The 19,713-nt window shown below is 38.4% G+C and overlaps 1 protein-coding gene across 1 annotated transcript in view; it reads right to left on the reverse strand.

Moving 5' to 3' along the window:
• Positions 1-19,713, reverse strand: part of LAMA2 (laminin subunit alpha 2) — a 450,699-nt gene that overhangs the window by 22,015 nt on the left and 408,971 nt on the right. The window contains exons 48-56 of the mRNA XM_034766884.1: positions 18,673-18,797; positions 16,823-16,985; positions 14,907-15,051; positions 13,608-13,746; positions 11,826-11,837; positions 9,233-9,353; positions 6,134-6,310; positions 3,922-4,070; positions 245-421 (exon numbers count right to left, since the gene is read on the reverse strand). Coding sequence (XP_034622775.1) covers positions 245-421; positions 3,922-4,070; positions 6,134-6,310; positions 9,233-9,353; positions 11,826-11,837; positions 13,608-13,746; positions 14,907-15,051; positions 16,823-16,985; positions 18,673-18,797 — 1,208 coding nt within the window. The remainder of the gene's footprint in view (positions 1-244; positions 422-3,921; positions 4,071-6,133; positions 6,311-9,232; positions 9,354-11,825; positions 11,838-13,607; positions 13,747-14,906; positions 15,052-16,822; positions 16,986-18,672; positions 18,798-19,713) is intronic.

Consider the following 19,713-nt stretch of genomic DNA (forward strand, 5'->3'; position numbering starts at 1 on the left):
TATTTTTTGTGGGCAGGCACTAGTTCTTGCACCCAGAAGAAGACTGACCTCAATAAATCAGACCGATGTCCTGTCAAGTGCATACTGTATATTGATATATCAAAAAGAACAACGGCATATAAAGCAGTTTTTAGGTACCCTTTTGTGTAAGTTTAGCTTTTGACAGCAACTTTTCTCTAGGCAGCTGAGGTGCTTATCGCTTCAGTAACCAAAACATTTGTGAGCACTAGTAAGACCTGCTTACATGGCATTGATGACAAGATTCCATATGCAACCCTCAAAAGGGGGTATGTTCCTGATAGGTGCAGCATGGAAGTGAGGCGGGGTCCCTCCCACAAAGAGCTTTTTAACCGTTATAGACTGATCAGTAGGTAGCCTCTGAGTCTGGCTTCTGTCTTCATCTACTTGAACAGTAAACATCCTATGAAAAGATTAAAAGCAAATGAATAAAAAAGGATCTACCATGGCTACTGCTTGCATTAAAATCATCATTTTGCAGGCACCATTTACTGCTGCACCCGCTATAAAACTGGGTGAACCCAAATTGCATGATTAGCAACACCACATTAAGCAAATATTAGCTACTAACAGGTTCACAGCCACTACTATGCTTCCTTCATTAATTCTCCAGCAGGGCTTGGCAACACCAGACAGTGGAGCTGCTGTAATAGTAGCTTCTGGTTGAATTGAAAATAGTCGTCTGAAGCATGACAGCACTGACATGGTGAAAGTCAAGCCTGCTGTACGTGACATTATGTATAATCATATAGGGCTCAGTGGGATAGAACAGCACGGGGTCACATTTTGTTGGCTCTTTATTTTCTGGTTTGTACTAGTTATTATTTTCTTGCTAGGGGACAAACAATGCTCTGGAGTGCTCTGATTGCAGGAATCAACAGTAGATACATACTGTACATTTTAAAAATATATGGTTAGTCTGTTTTGTGGGAAGGGGGTAAGGGAGAAAGCTATGTAGATTGTTCACTGTAATTATGCAAACACATGGTCCAAATATAAGAGAAGAGATCACACAAAGACAATGCTAAAGAGCAGTGAGATAGAGGCATACACCCATGTATATCAGTGTAAAATTATTGAAAGATTTTTATCACGTTTATAACAAGGCTAGAGAAATCTAGCTTGTTAGGAACCTGTATGTTGAAAAGAAGGAAACAGGTACTAATACAGAGAATGTAGATGTAGAGACACAATAAGTTATTTTGATGGGTAACAAACATAACATAATAAGGCATAACAATAACAGGGTCAGCAATCTATCTGTTGCTGTCTTTGGGACAATCTGAAGATGAGTGATGAAATGAAGAAAGGCTATAGCGACTTAGCAAGTCTAACTCAATGTGAACTCAGTGCCAAAAGGTGAATCAGAACTTCAGTATGTTTGAAGCTGCAAGTGGAACTCTATTTGAAATAATTTCTTTACATTGCGATACTGGATTTAATAGACATTAGCTATGAGAGAGTACGGACAACAAAAATAGAGAGAAATCTGGAAGACTCTGGTGTAGGTTATCAAGTGTGCTGTTACTTTAGAGATGCTGAGTCAATTCTCTATTTCAGGATCACAAGAAGTTAAATATTAGGGCCTAAATATTTATACATTGGTGCCTAGAATTAGGCAACTAAATCCATGTTTAGGTGCCTAAATAATCAGTCTCATTTGTTCAGAAGAAGTGAGCCCCCACAGCACACTCAAAGAGTCGGTTTCTGGCAAGTTACTTCATTTTCTCAACTGTAGATTCATATAACAAAGAAAATTCAATCCTCCCTCCTCACTCTCCCCTCACCAAATAATACAAATCTTGTAAATTACAGAATATAAATGAATTAAAAAATCATTCCCCGGGGGAGGCCAATTTTCAAAGTTAAGACACCCAAGTACATGTTATTTGGATGCTCATATGAAGAAATAGGCACTCAAATGTATGCACACAAATTAAAAATTAGGCTTACTGTGCAAAACATCCAACCCCTTCACAGTTACAGGTAGCATCATTTTGATCAAAAGACATAAGTTGTACAGTATGTCTTTCTTAGATTCCATTCTATTGCAGGAACTGCTTATACTGTATATTATTGCTTATTGACACCTTCAGCCAAGTACTTTATCTCATCTTCAGATTACCATAGAAAACATTTACATGTTTTGCAACAGAATACTACCATACAGTGCATTGGTCCTGAACACTATCCTATAATTATCCTGGAATGGAAAGCAATTAGTTTATAATTATATGGACAATTAGCTACTTGAAGAGTTTTCAAATGATGTTCCCCATATTTAAGCCTGAGCTGATGACAAGCAGATAAAGGGGTTAGGTTTAATAATTTATATCTTTTCATTTCCAATCCAGCCTGTGTTACATAAAGTGCACAGTCTTCATTTAATTTGTTTTGTGACAGAGCTACAGAGAAAATTTTGAAGGCTTGATTCTAATATGCATCTCTCATCACTGGATGGCGTTGTAGAGCAGTTATGTACTGATTTAACATAACAGATTATTACCTTTGTTATAAGCAGTTTTATTTGGTTATTCAAATTAAACAAGTTTACCTGTATGTTTAAAAATTTGTATTATCATCATCACGTAACATTAGTCTGTCAAGAGAGCATAATGGTTTCTTTTTTTTTTTAAATAGAAGAAAAAATCTCTGCCCCAAGGAATTGACCATCTAACAAAAAACAAATGATAGGAAATGCTGGGACTGGGGAACAAAATTGCAGTCGGGGATTATTTACAAAAAACAGGTGAAAGAGGCAGTGAATTTCTCCTAAGCAGAGATTATAGTGAAAGAAGGCAAAGCCAAGAGAAGTGAGTTTTAAGGTAGAGGAGAGGGAAAGCACCTGGTGACTAGATGGAAGAGGAGTTTCTTCTAGGCAGTTGGGAAAAAGACACAAAGACACAAATGGAGTTTAGACTAGATGACCATAATAGTCTTAACAGTAGTTTTCACACATTAGCTAGTCTAGGTGAATCATAGTGAGGTGCCTACTGTTCACCTAGATCAGTTAACATGTTCAATTTCAACCTGCCCTGGATACACTGGAGTTTATAACATGCTAGCTATCACATGTTACTTACAACGTTTTATAAAAACATCTTTTCTCCTAGAGTGCACAAGTCCACTGAATATTTGTACAGTACATTCCACAATTGGGCCTAGATCCTGACTGAAGACTTTGGGCAGTAACAGAATATAAATAATAGTAACTGCGTAAATCCCTACACATCAAGATGACAATATGTTTATTATCTCTAATGCGGGCATCCTTAATAAATGGTAATGTGCATCTCCTTAATAGCCTTTTGGGTGCATGTGTCTGAAAAAGTGGTAAGGGACGTTGAGCTAGTGAAGGGGTGAATAGCGTTGAAATATCTGCAATGGCTTAATTGTGATAAAGAAACATTAGTGTTAATCCACTACTATGTATCTTCATTTTCTTAACTCACTCAATTGGACACCACTGTAACCATATATATAAAAATTAGCATGTGGTATTTGGGAAAGGTTATCTGCCGCTGTTGCTGTTTTGAAAGCTGTCTTTCTCCACAACTCTTGCAAAGATGACTTACTGTTCTGAAGCTCTATTCCTCATTCACATAAATTAGATTAATAAAATACATTTGCCAATTACCAAAAGGTTAAATATAGCAATTTTGATTAATGAAAATCTTAAGAAGAGCTGCCTGATAGCCTCACTAAAGCATGTAACCTTAGCCTATACAGTAATAAAATTAGCAGTCAGAAACTGCCTTATTTTTTCTGGTAAGGAAACCAATGCACATATTATACACTTCTCCTTTCATAAAAAGGAATACTGATTTTAGTCATATGTTTATTATGGTGATTGAATTAATTGTACTATGAGTTGTGTAGCACCCTAGAGTCCTTGTTTGTTACCCTTTGATTCTTTCTATCCGGATGGAGTGTGCTCTACCGTCATGAAAATCGCCGGATTCAGGCTTGATGGTGATCCTGCGTGGATCTCGTATTCCAGTGGAGATATGCACTTCTAATCGACCTTTATTCAGGAACACTGCATAATAGGCCTGTAATGTGGAACAGTTATTAAAAGCTAAGCCATGTTCAGAAGGGAACTGCTTCTCTTACTTTTGCATTTGCTCAAGCTCTCCCTCAGTAAAGCATATCCCTTCTCCTTTGCTCCACCTATTGTTGCTGCTGGTAGGAAATAACCTCATTACAGGCTCCTCAAGAACTGTGCCACTATCCTACTTAAGGCATAAAAACATAGTAACCGGCTGAGGCTGCACTTAGAATTCCAGCCACCGAGGACAGTGGATCAAATTCTGCTATCGTACACTAGTATGAATCAGGAGTAACTTTTTTGAAGCCAAAGGTGTTACTTTACATTTACAGTGGTATAAAAGAGAGCCTAATTTAATCAGGAATATACTCAGACCCTGGCATCTGATGTTGATAGCTAGAATAGTTGTTACACTCCTGGAGGGAGTTAAGATATAGCCATTTCAGCTTCGCTGTTACATTCAGATGGACTAAGATACATAAGCAACATCTTTCATAACATTTTGCAACAAGGAATGTATAGAGTGCCATTAAAAATATTTTACCTTTTTTATACCTATCTCATAGAACTGGAAGGGACCCCAAAAGGTCAGCAAGTCCAGCCCCCTGCCTTCACTAGCAGGACCAAGTACTGATTTTGCCCCAGATCCCTAAGTGGCCTCCTCAAGGACTGAACTCATAATGCTGGGTTTAGTAGGCCAATGCTCAAACCACAGAGCTATCCATCCCTCTTCCCCCCACACACATAGGGAGAAGAAAAGAGAATCTGAGCTCCAAAGCATCCCTGTTCTTTGTTATTACAAAGCCTGATCTTAAACCTTCCATGCACAGAATTACCATGGATCTCAATAGGAGTTCTGTGTATGGAGGGCTTGCGGGATGATGGCCATAGTTACTCCAGTGACCAGTATCATGTTGTGGCAGATTTCCAGGATCCATCCCACAGTCACTCGAGCAACCAATGTCATGTTCATGTCTGTGTCCTGAAGAGCTTGGAAGTTGTGGAAGTAGCTCCCACCCTACAATTAATATCATGTATGTTTCTTTATGGATCAGCCATTTAAATGTGTTGACTCTGGAGTATGTTCTTTCAAGCCACCAAGTGTTCTGTTCCAATACATCCTTGTAGGTATGGGGGAGAGCAGTGGAAAATCAATTACCAAATGTACTGTGCAAGGAAAATAGCAAAGCATTTTGTTTCACTATTTCAATAATCTCAAACACCTTCTGTAGTTTTGCTAATTAGTCACTAGGGTAATGTAGAAACTGCTTTCCTGGTGTTAATCCAAGGTCGCCAAGGTTTTTAAACTAGCCTGTATTTGGGGGAGGAAGGGGAAATTGGGGTGTCATTTAAGCTGCACCTTGTTTTAAAAACAAACAAACCGCAGTATTCTACAATAACAGCCCCAAACACTAGTAACATTCAAGAGGCATTTAAGTCAATGGGAGGTGTGGATTCACAAGGAAAGCAGAATAGGACCCACAGGAAGCTGGGGTTTTGGAAAATTACTGTAGAAACTGCAGTAATTATTTAATTAAATCCAGCATGTAAGCATCGTCTGAGTAGTCCTGAGGAGAACCAAAGAACAATATTCTCTGTCACTCAGGTCTGATAAAAAAATGAAAGCAAATATAAGACACAAAAATAAATCTGGTATTTAGGCTAAAAAGTGGGTTCTATTGTAGCAGTCACCTAGAGAAATCCAGAACTGATCTGAAAATACTGTCAAATCATTATATCAAAGAAAAACAACCCTGTGCAATATTAGTGCTTTGTGTTACCCAACCCAAAAAATGAAAACACGAATTGACAGAATTCTGAGGACTTAAAACCCCTCAAATCCTCAATAAAGCCAATGTTAAGTGCAAAAGTAAATTGTGAACCCCCGTTTTATTTCTCCTTCAAACAAACAAAAGTTTTGGAAAGAAAACCTCATTCAGTAGCATCGGACTTCTACTTGATCATAAATATATCATGGCAATGCAGTGGCTAGGTACAACAAGCTGTGTGAAAACACCTCAGCAGAAGTTATGAGTTTTCCATATCTTCTACTGTATTGTTCTTTACCTGCCCAGTCTGTCTGCGTTTTCTCCTCGGGGGTATAGGTGTCCCCGCTGTGCCAAATAAGATGACCCCAGACTCATTCTTGGTGCTAAAGGACAGGTTGATTTCTGTACCCATGTCAAATGAGACTGGCTGCAGTTCCATAAAACCTGGTTTGGGGAAGCTAACTGTGTAAAGGTTCTGTGGAAAGAGAGAGAGAAGGTGAATTGGTATGACACAAAACAAAGAACGACCCCGCCCATAAAGTTATATTTACTAATGCACAGTATTGAGATAGACTATAATATTTGGCAATTTACATTTTCCAAGTGTTGCACAAGCATTAATCAATCTGTACCATCAATCATTATTAGAACATTTCTGGAATACTAAATTTCAGAGGGAATGAATGGTTTATGTAATTGCAGCCTTATTTCAGAATATCCAGTTGATTTAAAAGTGACCACTTATTGTTATTTTATCTGACTGTTTTTCCTTTTCCTGTTTTTCTTTCACTTTTAAATCGATCCAGTAAAGAACAATAACCAATATGAACATGAACTGGATTCTATTATTTGTAAAATTTGAACAGAATATACTTTCAATTCATCATTGCTTCATCATCTGCTAAGCACTATTGCTTCACTGATGAGACAAACTCATAAATGAAGCACGTATTGCCCGTGGCCCAACTGCTTTGCATGCTGTCAGATAGTAGCACAATTTAAAGACATGCAGTATGTCATCAAATAATAAATCAGTGCATTTTATATTAGGTTTTCTGTAACTGCTGCCAATTTGTGCATCATTCCAACTGAGGAGAGAATATTTCTTAGAAACACTGACTTTCTAAAATAACTTACTATTTTGTCAGTAGAGTGGAGTTGCCCTCAGACAGAGACGTAGTAGATTGTGCCAGATGAGAGAGGCAGACAGACATTGCAATATTTTTCTTCGAAATTCCAGGGCATTTAACTAGCTGAGTGTTATTTCAAGCCTCATATTTTCCTTTCTTTTATTATCCTACCCCATTCCTTTATTTAGTATCGTCCTTTTATTGTAAAATTTACAATAAAACCCCAAATTTGTGAGATTCAATAGAGTTTGTGTAATTCTGTTTGATTTTATTTTAACTTTGCCACACACCTCTGCTCTTTCTAGATCTGGCTTGGAGCAGAATTGGAAGCAACAAAATACCACAAGAAAGGCTGATTTTGTGGTATTTCTGGCCTGGTCAAAACTAGAATTACTGTTCTAGGGAGATTTCTAACTTGAGTTGGAGACCCAAGAGGTTTGGATGTAGTCGGACAAACTCTAAATTATTCAGAGTTATTGGATTCTTATCTGAACTGAACGTTCAGGTCATCCATCAAGTAACAAAATTATCCTTAGCTATAGAAGAAGTGCAAGCTATTCATTAGAAGAAAAGAAATTTCTCTAAATATTGGATAAATTCTGTGTCATTCCTTCAAATCAGAAGGCTCTTCCTGTGTCTGGAGAATGAAGATATTATCCTACTCCCAATTCTGGGATCTGATTCTTTTTCTGCTTCATATAGATTAAAAGCCTTTTCATTTAATTAGAAGCAACAACAATTAAAAATAAATATCTATATTTAACGTGCTATTTCAAGTTAAAACAAATTACAAATTACATTATTAGAGAATTACACATAATATGCCTAATAGTTCAGTGGATGGCTATTAAAAATAAATAACTTTTTATGTAGCACTGACTGGTGTTTGCCTGCATGTCTGTCACATGTAATAATTAGAATATATTTGTATTCACATTTGAAATCTTGATGACTTTGTGGTCTCTCTCTCAGTGGGAATAACCCTGCAAGACAAATTCTCCTCCAAACCTGAACCAACCTGAAACCATGGTGGTGGGTTCGTGTTTTAATGGAATCAGTGAACCTGAGACCTGGTCCACAAAAGCTGAACATCCTAAGTGGGTTCTCTGGCCTTGTGAGGTTTCTATGATATTCAGTTTCCACAGAAACTGCCCCCACAAGTGAACCTAGCGGAGGGTGGGGAGGCATAGTAAGTTGGGTTTGTGGCCAGTCCCTGCAAACAGACTCTGCAAGGTTTGGTTCATGAGGCCCTCATCAGCTGACTTCTATAGGGTCCATTCATTCCTAGTTTCAAACACCTACAACTCCCTGGTACCACACAAGAGCAGGAGTGGGATTCAAGATATCTGAGTTTTATTCCTAGTTCTGCCACAGTTTTTTGAGTGACTGCGAGTAAGGGTATGTCTATGTGGCTATTAAAAACCGGCAGAGGGCTCATGTCAGCTGACTGGGTTTGCTGAGATGGGGCTAATGTGGGCTGTTGAACTGAGGTGTAGACATTTAGGCTCAGGCTGGGGTCTGGGACCCCATGAGGGGGACAGTCCCAGTGCTAGGGCTCCAGCTCAAGTCCAAAAGTCTATGTCGCAATTAAACCGCCCCTCAGTCTGAGCCTGAGTCAACTGACACAGGCCAGCCACAGGGTTTTGAATTGCAGTGTAGACATACCCATAGTCTTTATAACCCTTCAATACCTCAGTCTCCTCATCTACAGTAAGGGGATAACAATACTTATCTTACAGTACTGTTACAATTCTAAATTAATGAATGCTTGTGAAGGACTTTGAGACACTCACATAGGAAGTGCTTCTGAAGTGCTACGTAGTACTGGTATATTATTAAATCCTGGTAGGGTTACTCAACCCTTCTTTTTTCTGAGACAAACAATTCTTTTTACGCAGCTTACTGTGTGATAGTCCTTTGTGTGGGACTGTGCATTAATGGGTTGTCACCTAGAGGTAGCTGCATTTCAATTATCCTCAATCTATGGTACGTACTGTATATTGTAAAGTGCTCTAGGATCCTTTATAATGAAAGATGCTATAAACAGTAACTAATACCTAGTTGGCCTAACTCTATTCTTGTTAAATTCAATAGTAAAGCTCCCATTGTCTTCAGTAGGTTGGAGCAAAGGTAGGCCAACGCTAAGTGGTTTTGAAAATCCCATCCTATGCATGCAGTATGCAATTGATATCTTGTGTTGTTTGCAAAAACAGAAAATATTTTCTTCATCCTTTTATCCAAAGTAAATACGTGACAGACTAACCAACCTCCAGTGTGCATCCTTTGGTTATGCCAACAAAATCAGGGCTGCTCAGTATATTATATGGTGTTCGTGAAATTTCAATATCTTTGAGGCAGCCTGCATATTTCTTTAAGTTCACTTCAGGCCTGTAAAAAAATAAAATTAAAAACATAGCGCTTGTCACATGAGTTAACGTGCAACATGTTTTTTATGCCCACAACAGGGACTTTATCAATCAGACCCACACACTCTTGCATTCATATGCACAAAGATACTTTACTGAATTTTTTTTTAAGCCCAGGCACACATCTGAATGGGTGAGCATTGTGTGCGCACACACAAAGTACATCCTGCTTTCCATCGCCCATCAGCACACAGTACAGTCTGGCTACCATCATCCATCAGAGGTGTAAAAGGATGTTTTTCTCTTCCCCCAACAAGAACAGTCTTTGGCTTTACTCCTTTTTTTTTTTTTTTTTAAAGGAGTGCTGTCACCTTTGACATTTAAATGCCCAGGGAAAGACTTTGACTGGAAGACAAATTTTTCTTCCATATATACACTAGATCTTGATGGAAGAGGGACTTTTGTAACTTGAAGAAGTTTAGGATGAAACATTTGTTAAAAACTGCAAGAATATTTCATTCTGAGTCTTGGATTTTTCTGACTAAAATAGCTTTCTTGTTTTGGGAAGCCATTATGCTCTCATGGACTGATATTCATTACTTACGCATCCCTCATGTTTTCCAAATAACATTCTATAAAAGCCATAGTATTATTTCAGCCTTCCCCAGCCAGTTAACTCTCTCTTCCCCACAAAACACTTGGGTTTTGATCTGGATGCTCACTATACAGCCAAGTCATGAAAGGTATCCTAATGTAGTTGAAAAACTCCTGTACTATGGTTTGTATAGTCTTTCAATGCCAGGAGAAATGACAAACACGCTGAGCATTCCACCATAACTTCCATGCTAGCATGGAAGTAATTCAGAGACCACAGTTCTAAGGGCACTAAATCAAGCCCCAGGACTCGTGGCCAAGTCTGCCCTTTATTATAGTCATTAGCCACCAATTTAGCAAGAATGAACTGCTCCATAATCCCCAGTTTGGATGAAACTGCTCCCCAGCTATTCAAGCCATGGAGACTAAATCCAAAAGGAGAAGCAGTACCTGTAGCTAATTCACTGATACTGTAGTTAATTCACCTGGAGTGAAGAATTCACTAATAATTCATGTTATTACAGTCTTTGGAGATAACAACAAACATCTACTGGGACATGGGGACAACCTGACCAACCAACCAAAAGAAAAAATATGTTTTTAGAAAATAAGGAACTAAAATGGGGGAATTAAAACTGAAAACCAGGGCATTAAATTCAGGGCATAAAAAACTATTTAGTATGATTTTCAAGGCCATTAATTACAAAATAACTTGATAAAAACAGATAATTTCAAATACATATTTTGGAATTGAAAGCCATTCTTTGCATTATAGCCATCTCAGAAAGCACAGCACAGATTCTGACAATTTTGCATCCTTTATGTAAATTAGACTAACCCTCTGGTTTACTAAAATAATCCAAACTCTGCTTTATTCAGTTATAGTCTGTGCCTCTTTAGACATTTAACTTTCCAGCAGCAGAACTGTTTTGCAATCTTATTGCCAGCAATTACTTGCAGTTGCCCAAACACCACCAGATTATACAAATATTCACATGCATGTCTCTGCCATCCAAACAGCATTTCCACATTCCCACCCTTTTTCACTGACATCTCCATTTTCAGACTTCTAACTAGAGTTATGTGAACTTTACCTCTGTATGAAATTTTAACTCTGTTTTCATGCTGGGGCTTCAGTGAAACAAGGTCAAAGTTCATTCAGACATTTTCTGAGATTCACAATAGTTTTTGAAAACCTGGGCTGAATTTCAGGTGAACCTGAGTAGGGTTCCCCTGAAGTAAGGCGGTTTCCAAGGAAACATGTATGGCTTTGTTCTAATCACTGGGGTTTGTTAATTTGGGGATTGCATGTTTCTGACTCAAAACCAGGTATTAACTTGGAGGTCTGGGCAAAATTGAATTCACACCTGAAAAGTCAAAGCAAAATTCCGGAACACAAACCCACCCAAACTGAAACATACATGCACAAAGGATGTCACAATTCCCCATTGGATCAAACTGGCAAGTTTCACACAGATCTGCTGCTAACCTTCCTGCCATTTTTAGGAATTAAATCATTGTCTTGGAGAACAACACTTTCGGTCCCTGAACTTGTTGAGCCACTAAATTGCCCTATGCTGAGCAGAAATCGCCTGCTTTCTTTAACTAGGATCTTGATCGAATTAAAAAAAAAAAAAAAAAAAAAACAACCTGCAGCAGACACAAGCAGCTATGTGAAGAGGCGAGAAAGGTATTTGGGTATGTGTGTGCACAGCGTGCAACAAGAGAGTGTTAAGCACTTAGGAGCAGCTTTGCCTGTTGCAGCAGGAGCCACTTGCTCAATTAACAGCCCCAGGGGAACAGCTGGTGTAAATGCTACCCACAGCTCCTGCACTGCCACCTGAACCAAGCGGCACTTACTCAACGCATGCAAGTCATGCAGATATTTAATTATTTTTACCTTGCTTTCATACTAGGATAAAAGAGAGGGAAAAAACAAGTTTATTTTTAATTACATTCATTGTAGAAAATGATATTCATTATCAAGATTCAGAACATTTCAGACTGAAATAGATCTAGATCTCCCAGTGAAAACAAGATGCTGGTTGGTGAGATTCTTTTAATTTAAATAAATATACAACAGGCCTTAATAGGCTAGCACAATTAACGGTGTTATTCCCCTCCACACATTCTCCCGTTAAATGTCATATAGATCAGTAAATTATTTTATTATATGTTGCTACAATTAGTCATCAGTAAAATAAAATCAGAAAAGTAACTGGAAGGAGATGGTTCTGAGACTGATACAGCCTGGCATTTACAAAGTCACAGGTATCTCGATGTCCGCTGCTTGCAGCAGCTCAAATGATCTTTATCTTTGATAGTAATTTACTGTAACATGCATCTTGCACCAGGTCACAACTGATGAATCACAGCTGCAGGCACAATGGTTCCCACAGTTTCAAATAGCTAGGGTGTTCTTGGTTTCCTAAGCAACCACAAAGGATATGCCTAGGAGTCATTTCTTCATATAATTTGGCACACGCCAGTGTGACTTCACAATTACATAATCTAATGTGAGACTTCATGAGGGAAACAGCTTGGTTTTTTTATTACAAGGTAAACTGATATCAGAGGTACTGTAAATTAAACGTAATAAATTAACAAATATGCCTGTTCTCCCTTTGGTTGTGAAACAGCCCACTAAACTACAGCTATGCTTCCTGGTGCACAAGGTGACTTTATGACTGTCATTATGAAATGTAAATGAAGTTGACACAGATTAATAGGCTTGTTTTTGTTATAGTTCATCTGCTCATTGTAGCTCAGATTTTTTGTGTTGCAGAAATTGCTGAGCATTCATTGAACCCCAACAAGATTTTTCAGATTATTTAAAAGCCCCCTGTTAAATTCCAGCATCTCATATCCCATTTCTTAAATACTTAAGTATAGTGAAAAGAACATGCAATATATTTTATACATAATGAAATTTACTGTGGAGGAGTTTTGCCTGAGTAAGCAGTTCAGGATTGGACTCAGAAAAAATAAAATGAAATGAAATTAACCACATTTCATTGCATTTAAATATACTGCATGATATTTTAAATCTATTCAATATAAATTCTTGAGCACAAGGAATTTTATCTTAATGAAGAGTTCAAGAATGGAACTTCTGTCTTCAAATAGATTTTAAATAAGTACAACATGCCATAAATTTTATGTAACACATATTGAAAGTATAGTAGGCAATGATCCTGCAAAGACTTATGCAATCATTTAATGTTAAGCAAATGAGTAGTTTCTGACTTTAATGAGATACTGATGTTTGTAAAGTTAAACATGTACTTAAGTCATTGCAGGACTTGGGCTTTATTCTGATCTATAGGTTTGGAGCTGCAAATTCCATGCTTATAGGAAGCAAAGAAATGTACGGAGAAAGAGAAGCTCAATTACATCATTATGGTTCCATACACAGCATCAGGAGCCTTTACTGTAGTATAATCACAGCTCACAGTGTATTTCAAATGGAGCAGTGAACAATGCGAGCCATCTTAAGGTGTGAGCTGGCACTTGTAGAGGAAATATCACTCAAGAGTATCAATGTCAGGTACCTTTGGTCCTGCATTGGGAATGGAATTCACCATTCTCCTGGCAAGTAAACTTGAGGAGAAATAGGTACATATAATAAACTTATATTATCTGCTCTTCCGATAGGCAAAGATATTGTATTAAGTCCAATTACCTCAGGTTTCTGAGAGTTGGCAATCCACCAAAATATATTTTCTCATCAGCTTTCAAGTTGAGACCAAAATGGCTTCCTGTAGAAGATGTTGCTATGATCTCTTCCTGATTAGTGTCTATGTCTACAATTGATACATTGGCTGGAAAAGATTAAGAAGTTGAAAATCAGACATGAACAATATATTACCCAGTGGAAAAAAACAGAATGAAAATAATTTTTTTTTTTGGAGTGTAGGAAGTGGGATAGTAACTTGCAGGTCAGATACTAGATTTCCAAATCATAAACTAGCCAGGTGGAGGAAAAAAACATTTTTCTCTGTTGTCATAACAATCTGAAAAATGCCATAGTAATCTTGTATGCTTTATTTTTAAATATGTTCTATCCCCAGCCCTAACTGGTTTGTCTTCAGTGTCAGTAGTTTATTCAGTGAAGAGTTCAGGACAAGATCAAGAATGGGGAAATCATTTCACATCTAGTTTGCTGGTTTGAATCCAATGCAGGACACAAGTAAGCAAAAGCTTTTACCATATGCTAGTTGCTGAGTGTCATAAGAGTCTCAGTTCAAGTCCTTTTGGACATAGATTTACCTCACAAAACAAACCCCATCTCACACGCAATTGCCAGGATTCTCAACCAAGGTCAAACACAGACCGGACATGGAAGCTAAATTCCCCTCTCACCCTTGTAGTTCCTGCTTAGCTTTAGCTTTTGTACAAGTAGAGGCTAAAGAATCTATGGCACTATTTGAAAACATGCTTAGTTTCCACAGTCCGGGTTCCAATGTCATGACACTGTGCAAGTTGTTACTGAATATATAATAGCTGCTGTATTTATTTACATAATTATTGCACTACCAGTATTTAACTCATTACTTTTTAAAGCACTTTGGGATACCCAAAGTATGAAAAGCATTGTAAAGCCTAAAACCAATTTCTACTCTAACAGAAACCACATAGATTTGTTTTATGAACTTTAAACAACATCAGGGAACTGCATGAAGAAAACATTTTTCACTCAAATGCATTTTAGAATGTAATTTAGCCAGCTGTTAGGCAGAATTATGCCTGAAAATTAAGCTACCGGTTTCAAAAGAAAATCATAAAAGACCTGGTTGACACTGCAATCAGTCATTTCTAACCTAAGCCACCTGCAACCTAAGCAAAATAAGTTGCTAAATCACTTTCTTATAGAACTTTCTAATCCAGCAATATTGTACGTCATCTTCCCTGTGATTAGATGGTTAGCTGTGCTGGATAGGGTAATTAGAGCACTTCTGATGTTATCACTGTAGGAACTCACCTTGTTTTTGGATTCTTGAGAGGGTGAACGATTTCCATTTCCCATCGTTATGGTTTTGGTTGCCAATAGCAGAAGTTGTACCTGAACCTAGATCGTAGCTGACTTTTATATGCCCATCACTGAGCTCTACACTCATGAAATCTTTCTGTTAATGAGACAGATTAGACATATTGTTTAAACACAATGGAAGACTGGTTCCTGTTCTCTGTGATAAGCAATATTCAACATGAAACAATTGTTTGTTTTGTGAGTGACAATGTACAGGGTTTTTATTTAAGTTGTTTAACTCCTCAGATACTTATTGTCCCTAACTTCAAGTACACTGAAATGTACTGTCAAAGAATTGTTTTCTTTACTTCTTACCTTCTTATGTAGATCACTGGCTAAATTGGCGGGTTGTCCTGCAATTTCCTTCTAGTCAGTGATCTACCCTAAATGGAATTGGGTAGTTCAGTTTGCTATTATTCCTATCAACCACTGGTGCTGATATTTAAATACCCTGAAGTTACAGCATTGGGTGGCTTACTGGAACTGTGGGCAAACAAAGGCTGGTAAGATGCAGGGGGAAATTACTAGCTCACGAAGGAGCTAGAGACCAGGCTAATGGGGAAGGTAGGACTAAATGGGGAATCATTAACCCCGGGGCATAAAACCATCAGAGAAGTTTTAATTTTAGTTCTTGTTTCTCTCATGGCTACTCCTACCAAACCTAGTGTGAGACCACATTTTAATAGAGAAATGCTTTCATGGACTACTTGTGTTCCCATTGTATGGCCCGCCCACCCACCCTCCTACTCACAACTGCAAAACATCCCTAGAGCAACTACCACAGTTGCTTACATGAAAAAGTAATCTTATGAAAACAACGTATTTCTGGCTCTCTTTTAATGCAGTTCAGTGACTGGAAATAGGCCAGCACAATGTGATCAGCCAATGGCACATGCCCACCAGTAAGTGTTTTGCAAAGGTTCAAGAAACACAGTTCTGAAAGCTCCTGTACTGAAGATCACAACCCATATTACAAGGATAAAGTGGGCTGGATTCTGTTCTCAGTTAGGATGTTGTAAATTTGGAATAGCTGTACTGGAATTCACTGGAACTACTCCAGATTTAATGTACACTCTCAGTGTAAATGAGATCAGGGTTTGGCCAGCTGTCTTTAGGAATAACCTCGTCCTGCTGTCCACAGATCCTTGATAATACAGACAAATGAATAAGTTTAAACAACCTTAGTAAACAAATGTCTGAAATTATCCATTTCAGCTGTAGTGTAAGAACATTAACTAATTTTTTTTAAAGAAATGCCAGCATCACATTCTGTTGGCTGCTCCATACATCGTTTCCCTATCCTGCTGCTCACATTGGGCACAAACTACTACTCTTAATTTGTATACAAAGCATTCTGTACTCAGTCCTTTCTTGTGCCTATTCATTTCCCATGCACTATATTTTAAGCCACAAAAAATTAACCATCACTGGGGGGAGGCAGCGGGGGGTGGGGTGGGGAGGGAATCAAATAATTCTGCTAATTTGAGCATTTCTAAATTTGAAGTAAAATCTTGGCCCCACTAAAGTAATTGACTTCCATGAGGCCAGGATTGCACCCTTGACATTTTCCTCACATGAACACACACCACTGCTGCCCCACCATCCCTCACATCCAAACACAAGAAGCTAATGGGTTTTATGGCTTGTGAGTTGTGGAGTCTGAAATGATTTGTATATGATAATATTCAAGCATGCTAGGCAGACTACACAACTCACAAGACACAAAATCCACTAGCTTCAGTACTGAAGTGATAATCAGCATTGTAACAGCACATTTGTTTTTTAATTTCCATTTCTCCTTTTGAGTAACAGGTATTCAGTAATTTTAAAGATAGCATGAAACATGATGAGAGGATTTTATTTTTTACCAAGTCATGTGTAGCAAGGTACATCAGCAGAGCACTGGAAGAGAAGGTCTTGAACTTGAACATGACCATAGAAACATTGGGGTTCCAGCGGACTGGGCGGCTCACCAAAGCATACCCATCTCCATCAAACTGAATAGTTCCCTCACTGTCTGGCACCTGTGGGCTATAAAGAAAGAAATTCTTCATATTCCAACCAGTTTTTCTGGCTGCTTTGGGGCAAAAGGGAACCACGGGAATCTGAGGGAAGCCAAATTTTATACAAACATGTTTTCTGACACCTGAACCCTTAAACTCAGTACACGTGATGTGGAAAGTAGTCTAGGAGAAAGATAGGGGACATGTCTGCCTTGTGTTTTTCATGGTCCATATAATTTCATCTTGCATCTTTTATTGTGAAAAGATTCATGACAGCATTATGTAATCTCTCATATTATTATTAAGTGATTTTATTAGGTGTCACATTGACAGCCCTGGAGACTGAAGTCCTCTATTTATTTGCAGATGACATGCAGCACAAGAACAGCAGTGTCAATCTCCCCACACTGTTCTGCCACAGTGCCTTAACTCTGTTAATGTCAGACACCACAGGTCTTGAGCCCTGGGCCATGGACTTTTCAGAGCTAGTAAGCTCCAACCTGCCACCCAGTGACTTGCTAAATGTTGTCAGACGAGGAGCTGAACTCCAGTCCTGGAATCTGATTGCTGGGCCTCCTGGTTAGTTCACAGCTTCTATATAAACCATAAACTGACACAGGCAGCTGTCTGTGAAACTGGGTTCCCTCTGCTTTAGATTGCTTCCTCTGAGATACCGACTTCTACTGCCCGCTGCTGATCTCCTGGTAACCTGACCCTGCCTACCTCCTGACATCTGATTCTTGGTTTGGCCTGTCTTGGACTCTGATCTTCTGGTATTGGACTTGGCCTGACCACCACCACCCCGCTCCGAACACTAGGTTAGACCGCCCCCACCACGGTCGTGACAGTTAAGAAGAGACCATGTATCAGGGAGAAGATAGTTCAATTTCCCTTGCCATTCAAACAATGGCTTCTCTTCTGAGACTTCCCACAAGAGACACAATTAATGGCAACTTACTATGGTGATGATTTTTGTGATGTGGATTCTTGTCAGACAGACAACCAGTGGCTTTTGGCCACACTAAGTTCATCTAGATTTGAACCAGTGATCTAGAGACAAAGAACTGGCATGCATAGGTCCTCATGCAATGTTTCATTATGCATGCTGTTCCCCCATTTTTACATGTAAAAAAGGACCTTGGATTTAGATTTCTAACTCCCACATAGCCATGTTTAATGGCAAGTTGCTCTCAAGTATATTTTCCAGGAGAGCAATTTTATGTGATTAATTCAAAGTTTGTATTGTAAGTTTGCACTTGCCTACACATTCCTAAGCCCCAACATTCTTTTTCATTCCTTCTCTTGATTTCCAATCAAGCAGTCCAGGATTATCACCAATGTGTCTGAGAAATGAGATTTACTTCATATTGGCCTGATCCAAAACCCAATAAGGTCAACAGGAGATTTTCCACAACTTCAATATGTTTTGGAGCAAGATTTTACTATGCATGGAACTCTCTACCCATTAGTCTTAACTCTACTGAAGGTATTGCTAACCTCCTTCATGAAATGGGGGACACACACTTCCTCTTGACATTATTATAATCTAATTTTTAATATTCCTTTTAATTCACTGATTTACATGCAGTAAGCCATATTGTACTTGCTTACTTACAGGGGTGTGGCTGGTGTAGATATTCCTATTTACTCCACAACAGAATGGTGCAGGTTCATAAAGGGTGAGGAACATAAAAAGAAGCCAGTCCATTACCAACCTAATAGCACATCCTTTGCAGTCACCCTTTGTATCCCTGAAATTCCACAGTCCTATGGGCTTGCTGTCCAAGTAAGTTTCACCCATGCAGCCAGTGAAGGTAGTGACTCTTACAGCATCTGATTTCTGCAAACAGGAAAGTACGGAACTTGTTAGAATGCAGCTTGAAGCGATCTGCTATCTTCAAAGCATAATTGTGTAATGGATACAGCAAATACCGAAAGAAACTGGGGATTTTTAATGAAATATCATTCTTAGTCCACAAATTCTTTTTTTAAATAAGTGGCAGGGCATAGATGAGCTAGTGTGGGAGGGCAGTAAGCCTGCAGAGGCAAGATATGTAAGATTAAGGGAAAGGTCTGGCACAGTCATTCTTGGTTCTCTTCCTGATCCCACTGCCCCAGCTGCCTCCCCAGGTATTCATGATAATTACTACCCTGCCACCTATGGAAGACTCTCTTCAGAGTTTATCAGTGTTTTTCCTTTACAGAGCATGGTAGGGACTGTGTAATCTCCTCCACAATATGTTAAATGTGTTGTTTCCACATTACATTATATTCTGTCCTTGAAAGCCTGGAAAGTAAAGACTGGAAACAAACCAAGCTAGCATAACACTGGTCTACAATTTTTGAGAAGTCATCTGCTTCAGAGATAAAATGTGCTATTTATTATGTATTTTGATGTGCTGAATTCAAATATGACAATTAAAACAACTGATTGGCTACTGTTTCTAAGATATTTAAGTTTTTACATTTTATGTCTATGTATATTGTGTAGATAGTAGAGTTTTAATCATAAATCGTAAACCTAGGTCTTTTCATGTGTTTATGGTTGCTTTACATGATAATATTTCACATGTCCTGTTTATGTAACACTTTAAAAATCAGCAAAAGGGTTATATAAATAAAATTTATTATGAAACAAAAGGCAAAAAATCTATTATGTACATAGCAGTTTAGTCCGATTCAGTGTCTACTCGGCGCTTCTTGGCTTGTCTCTTGTATTCATTAAATGGAGCATCTCTTGTCACTGTCCAGCAATA

The sequence above is a fragment of the Trachemys scripta genome, chromosome 3, assembly GCF_013100865.1.
Source record: "Trachemys scripta elegans isolate TJP31775 chromosome 3, CAS_Tse_1.0, whole genome shotgun sequence".
In the NCBI taxonomy this organism is placed as follows: domain Eukaryota; kingdom Metazoa; phylum Chordata; order Testudines; family Emydidae; genus Trachemys; species Trachemys scripta.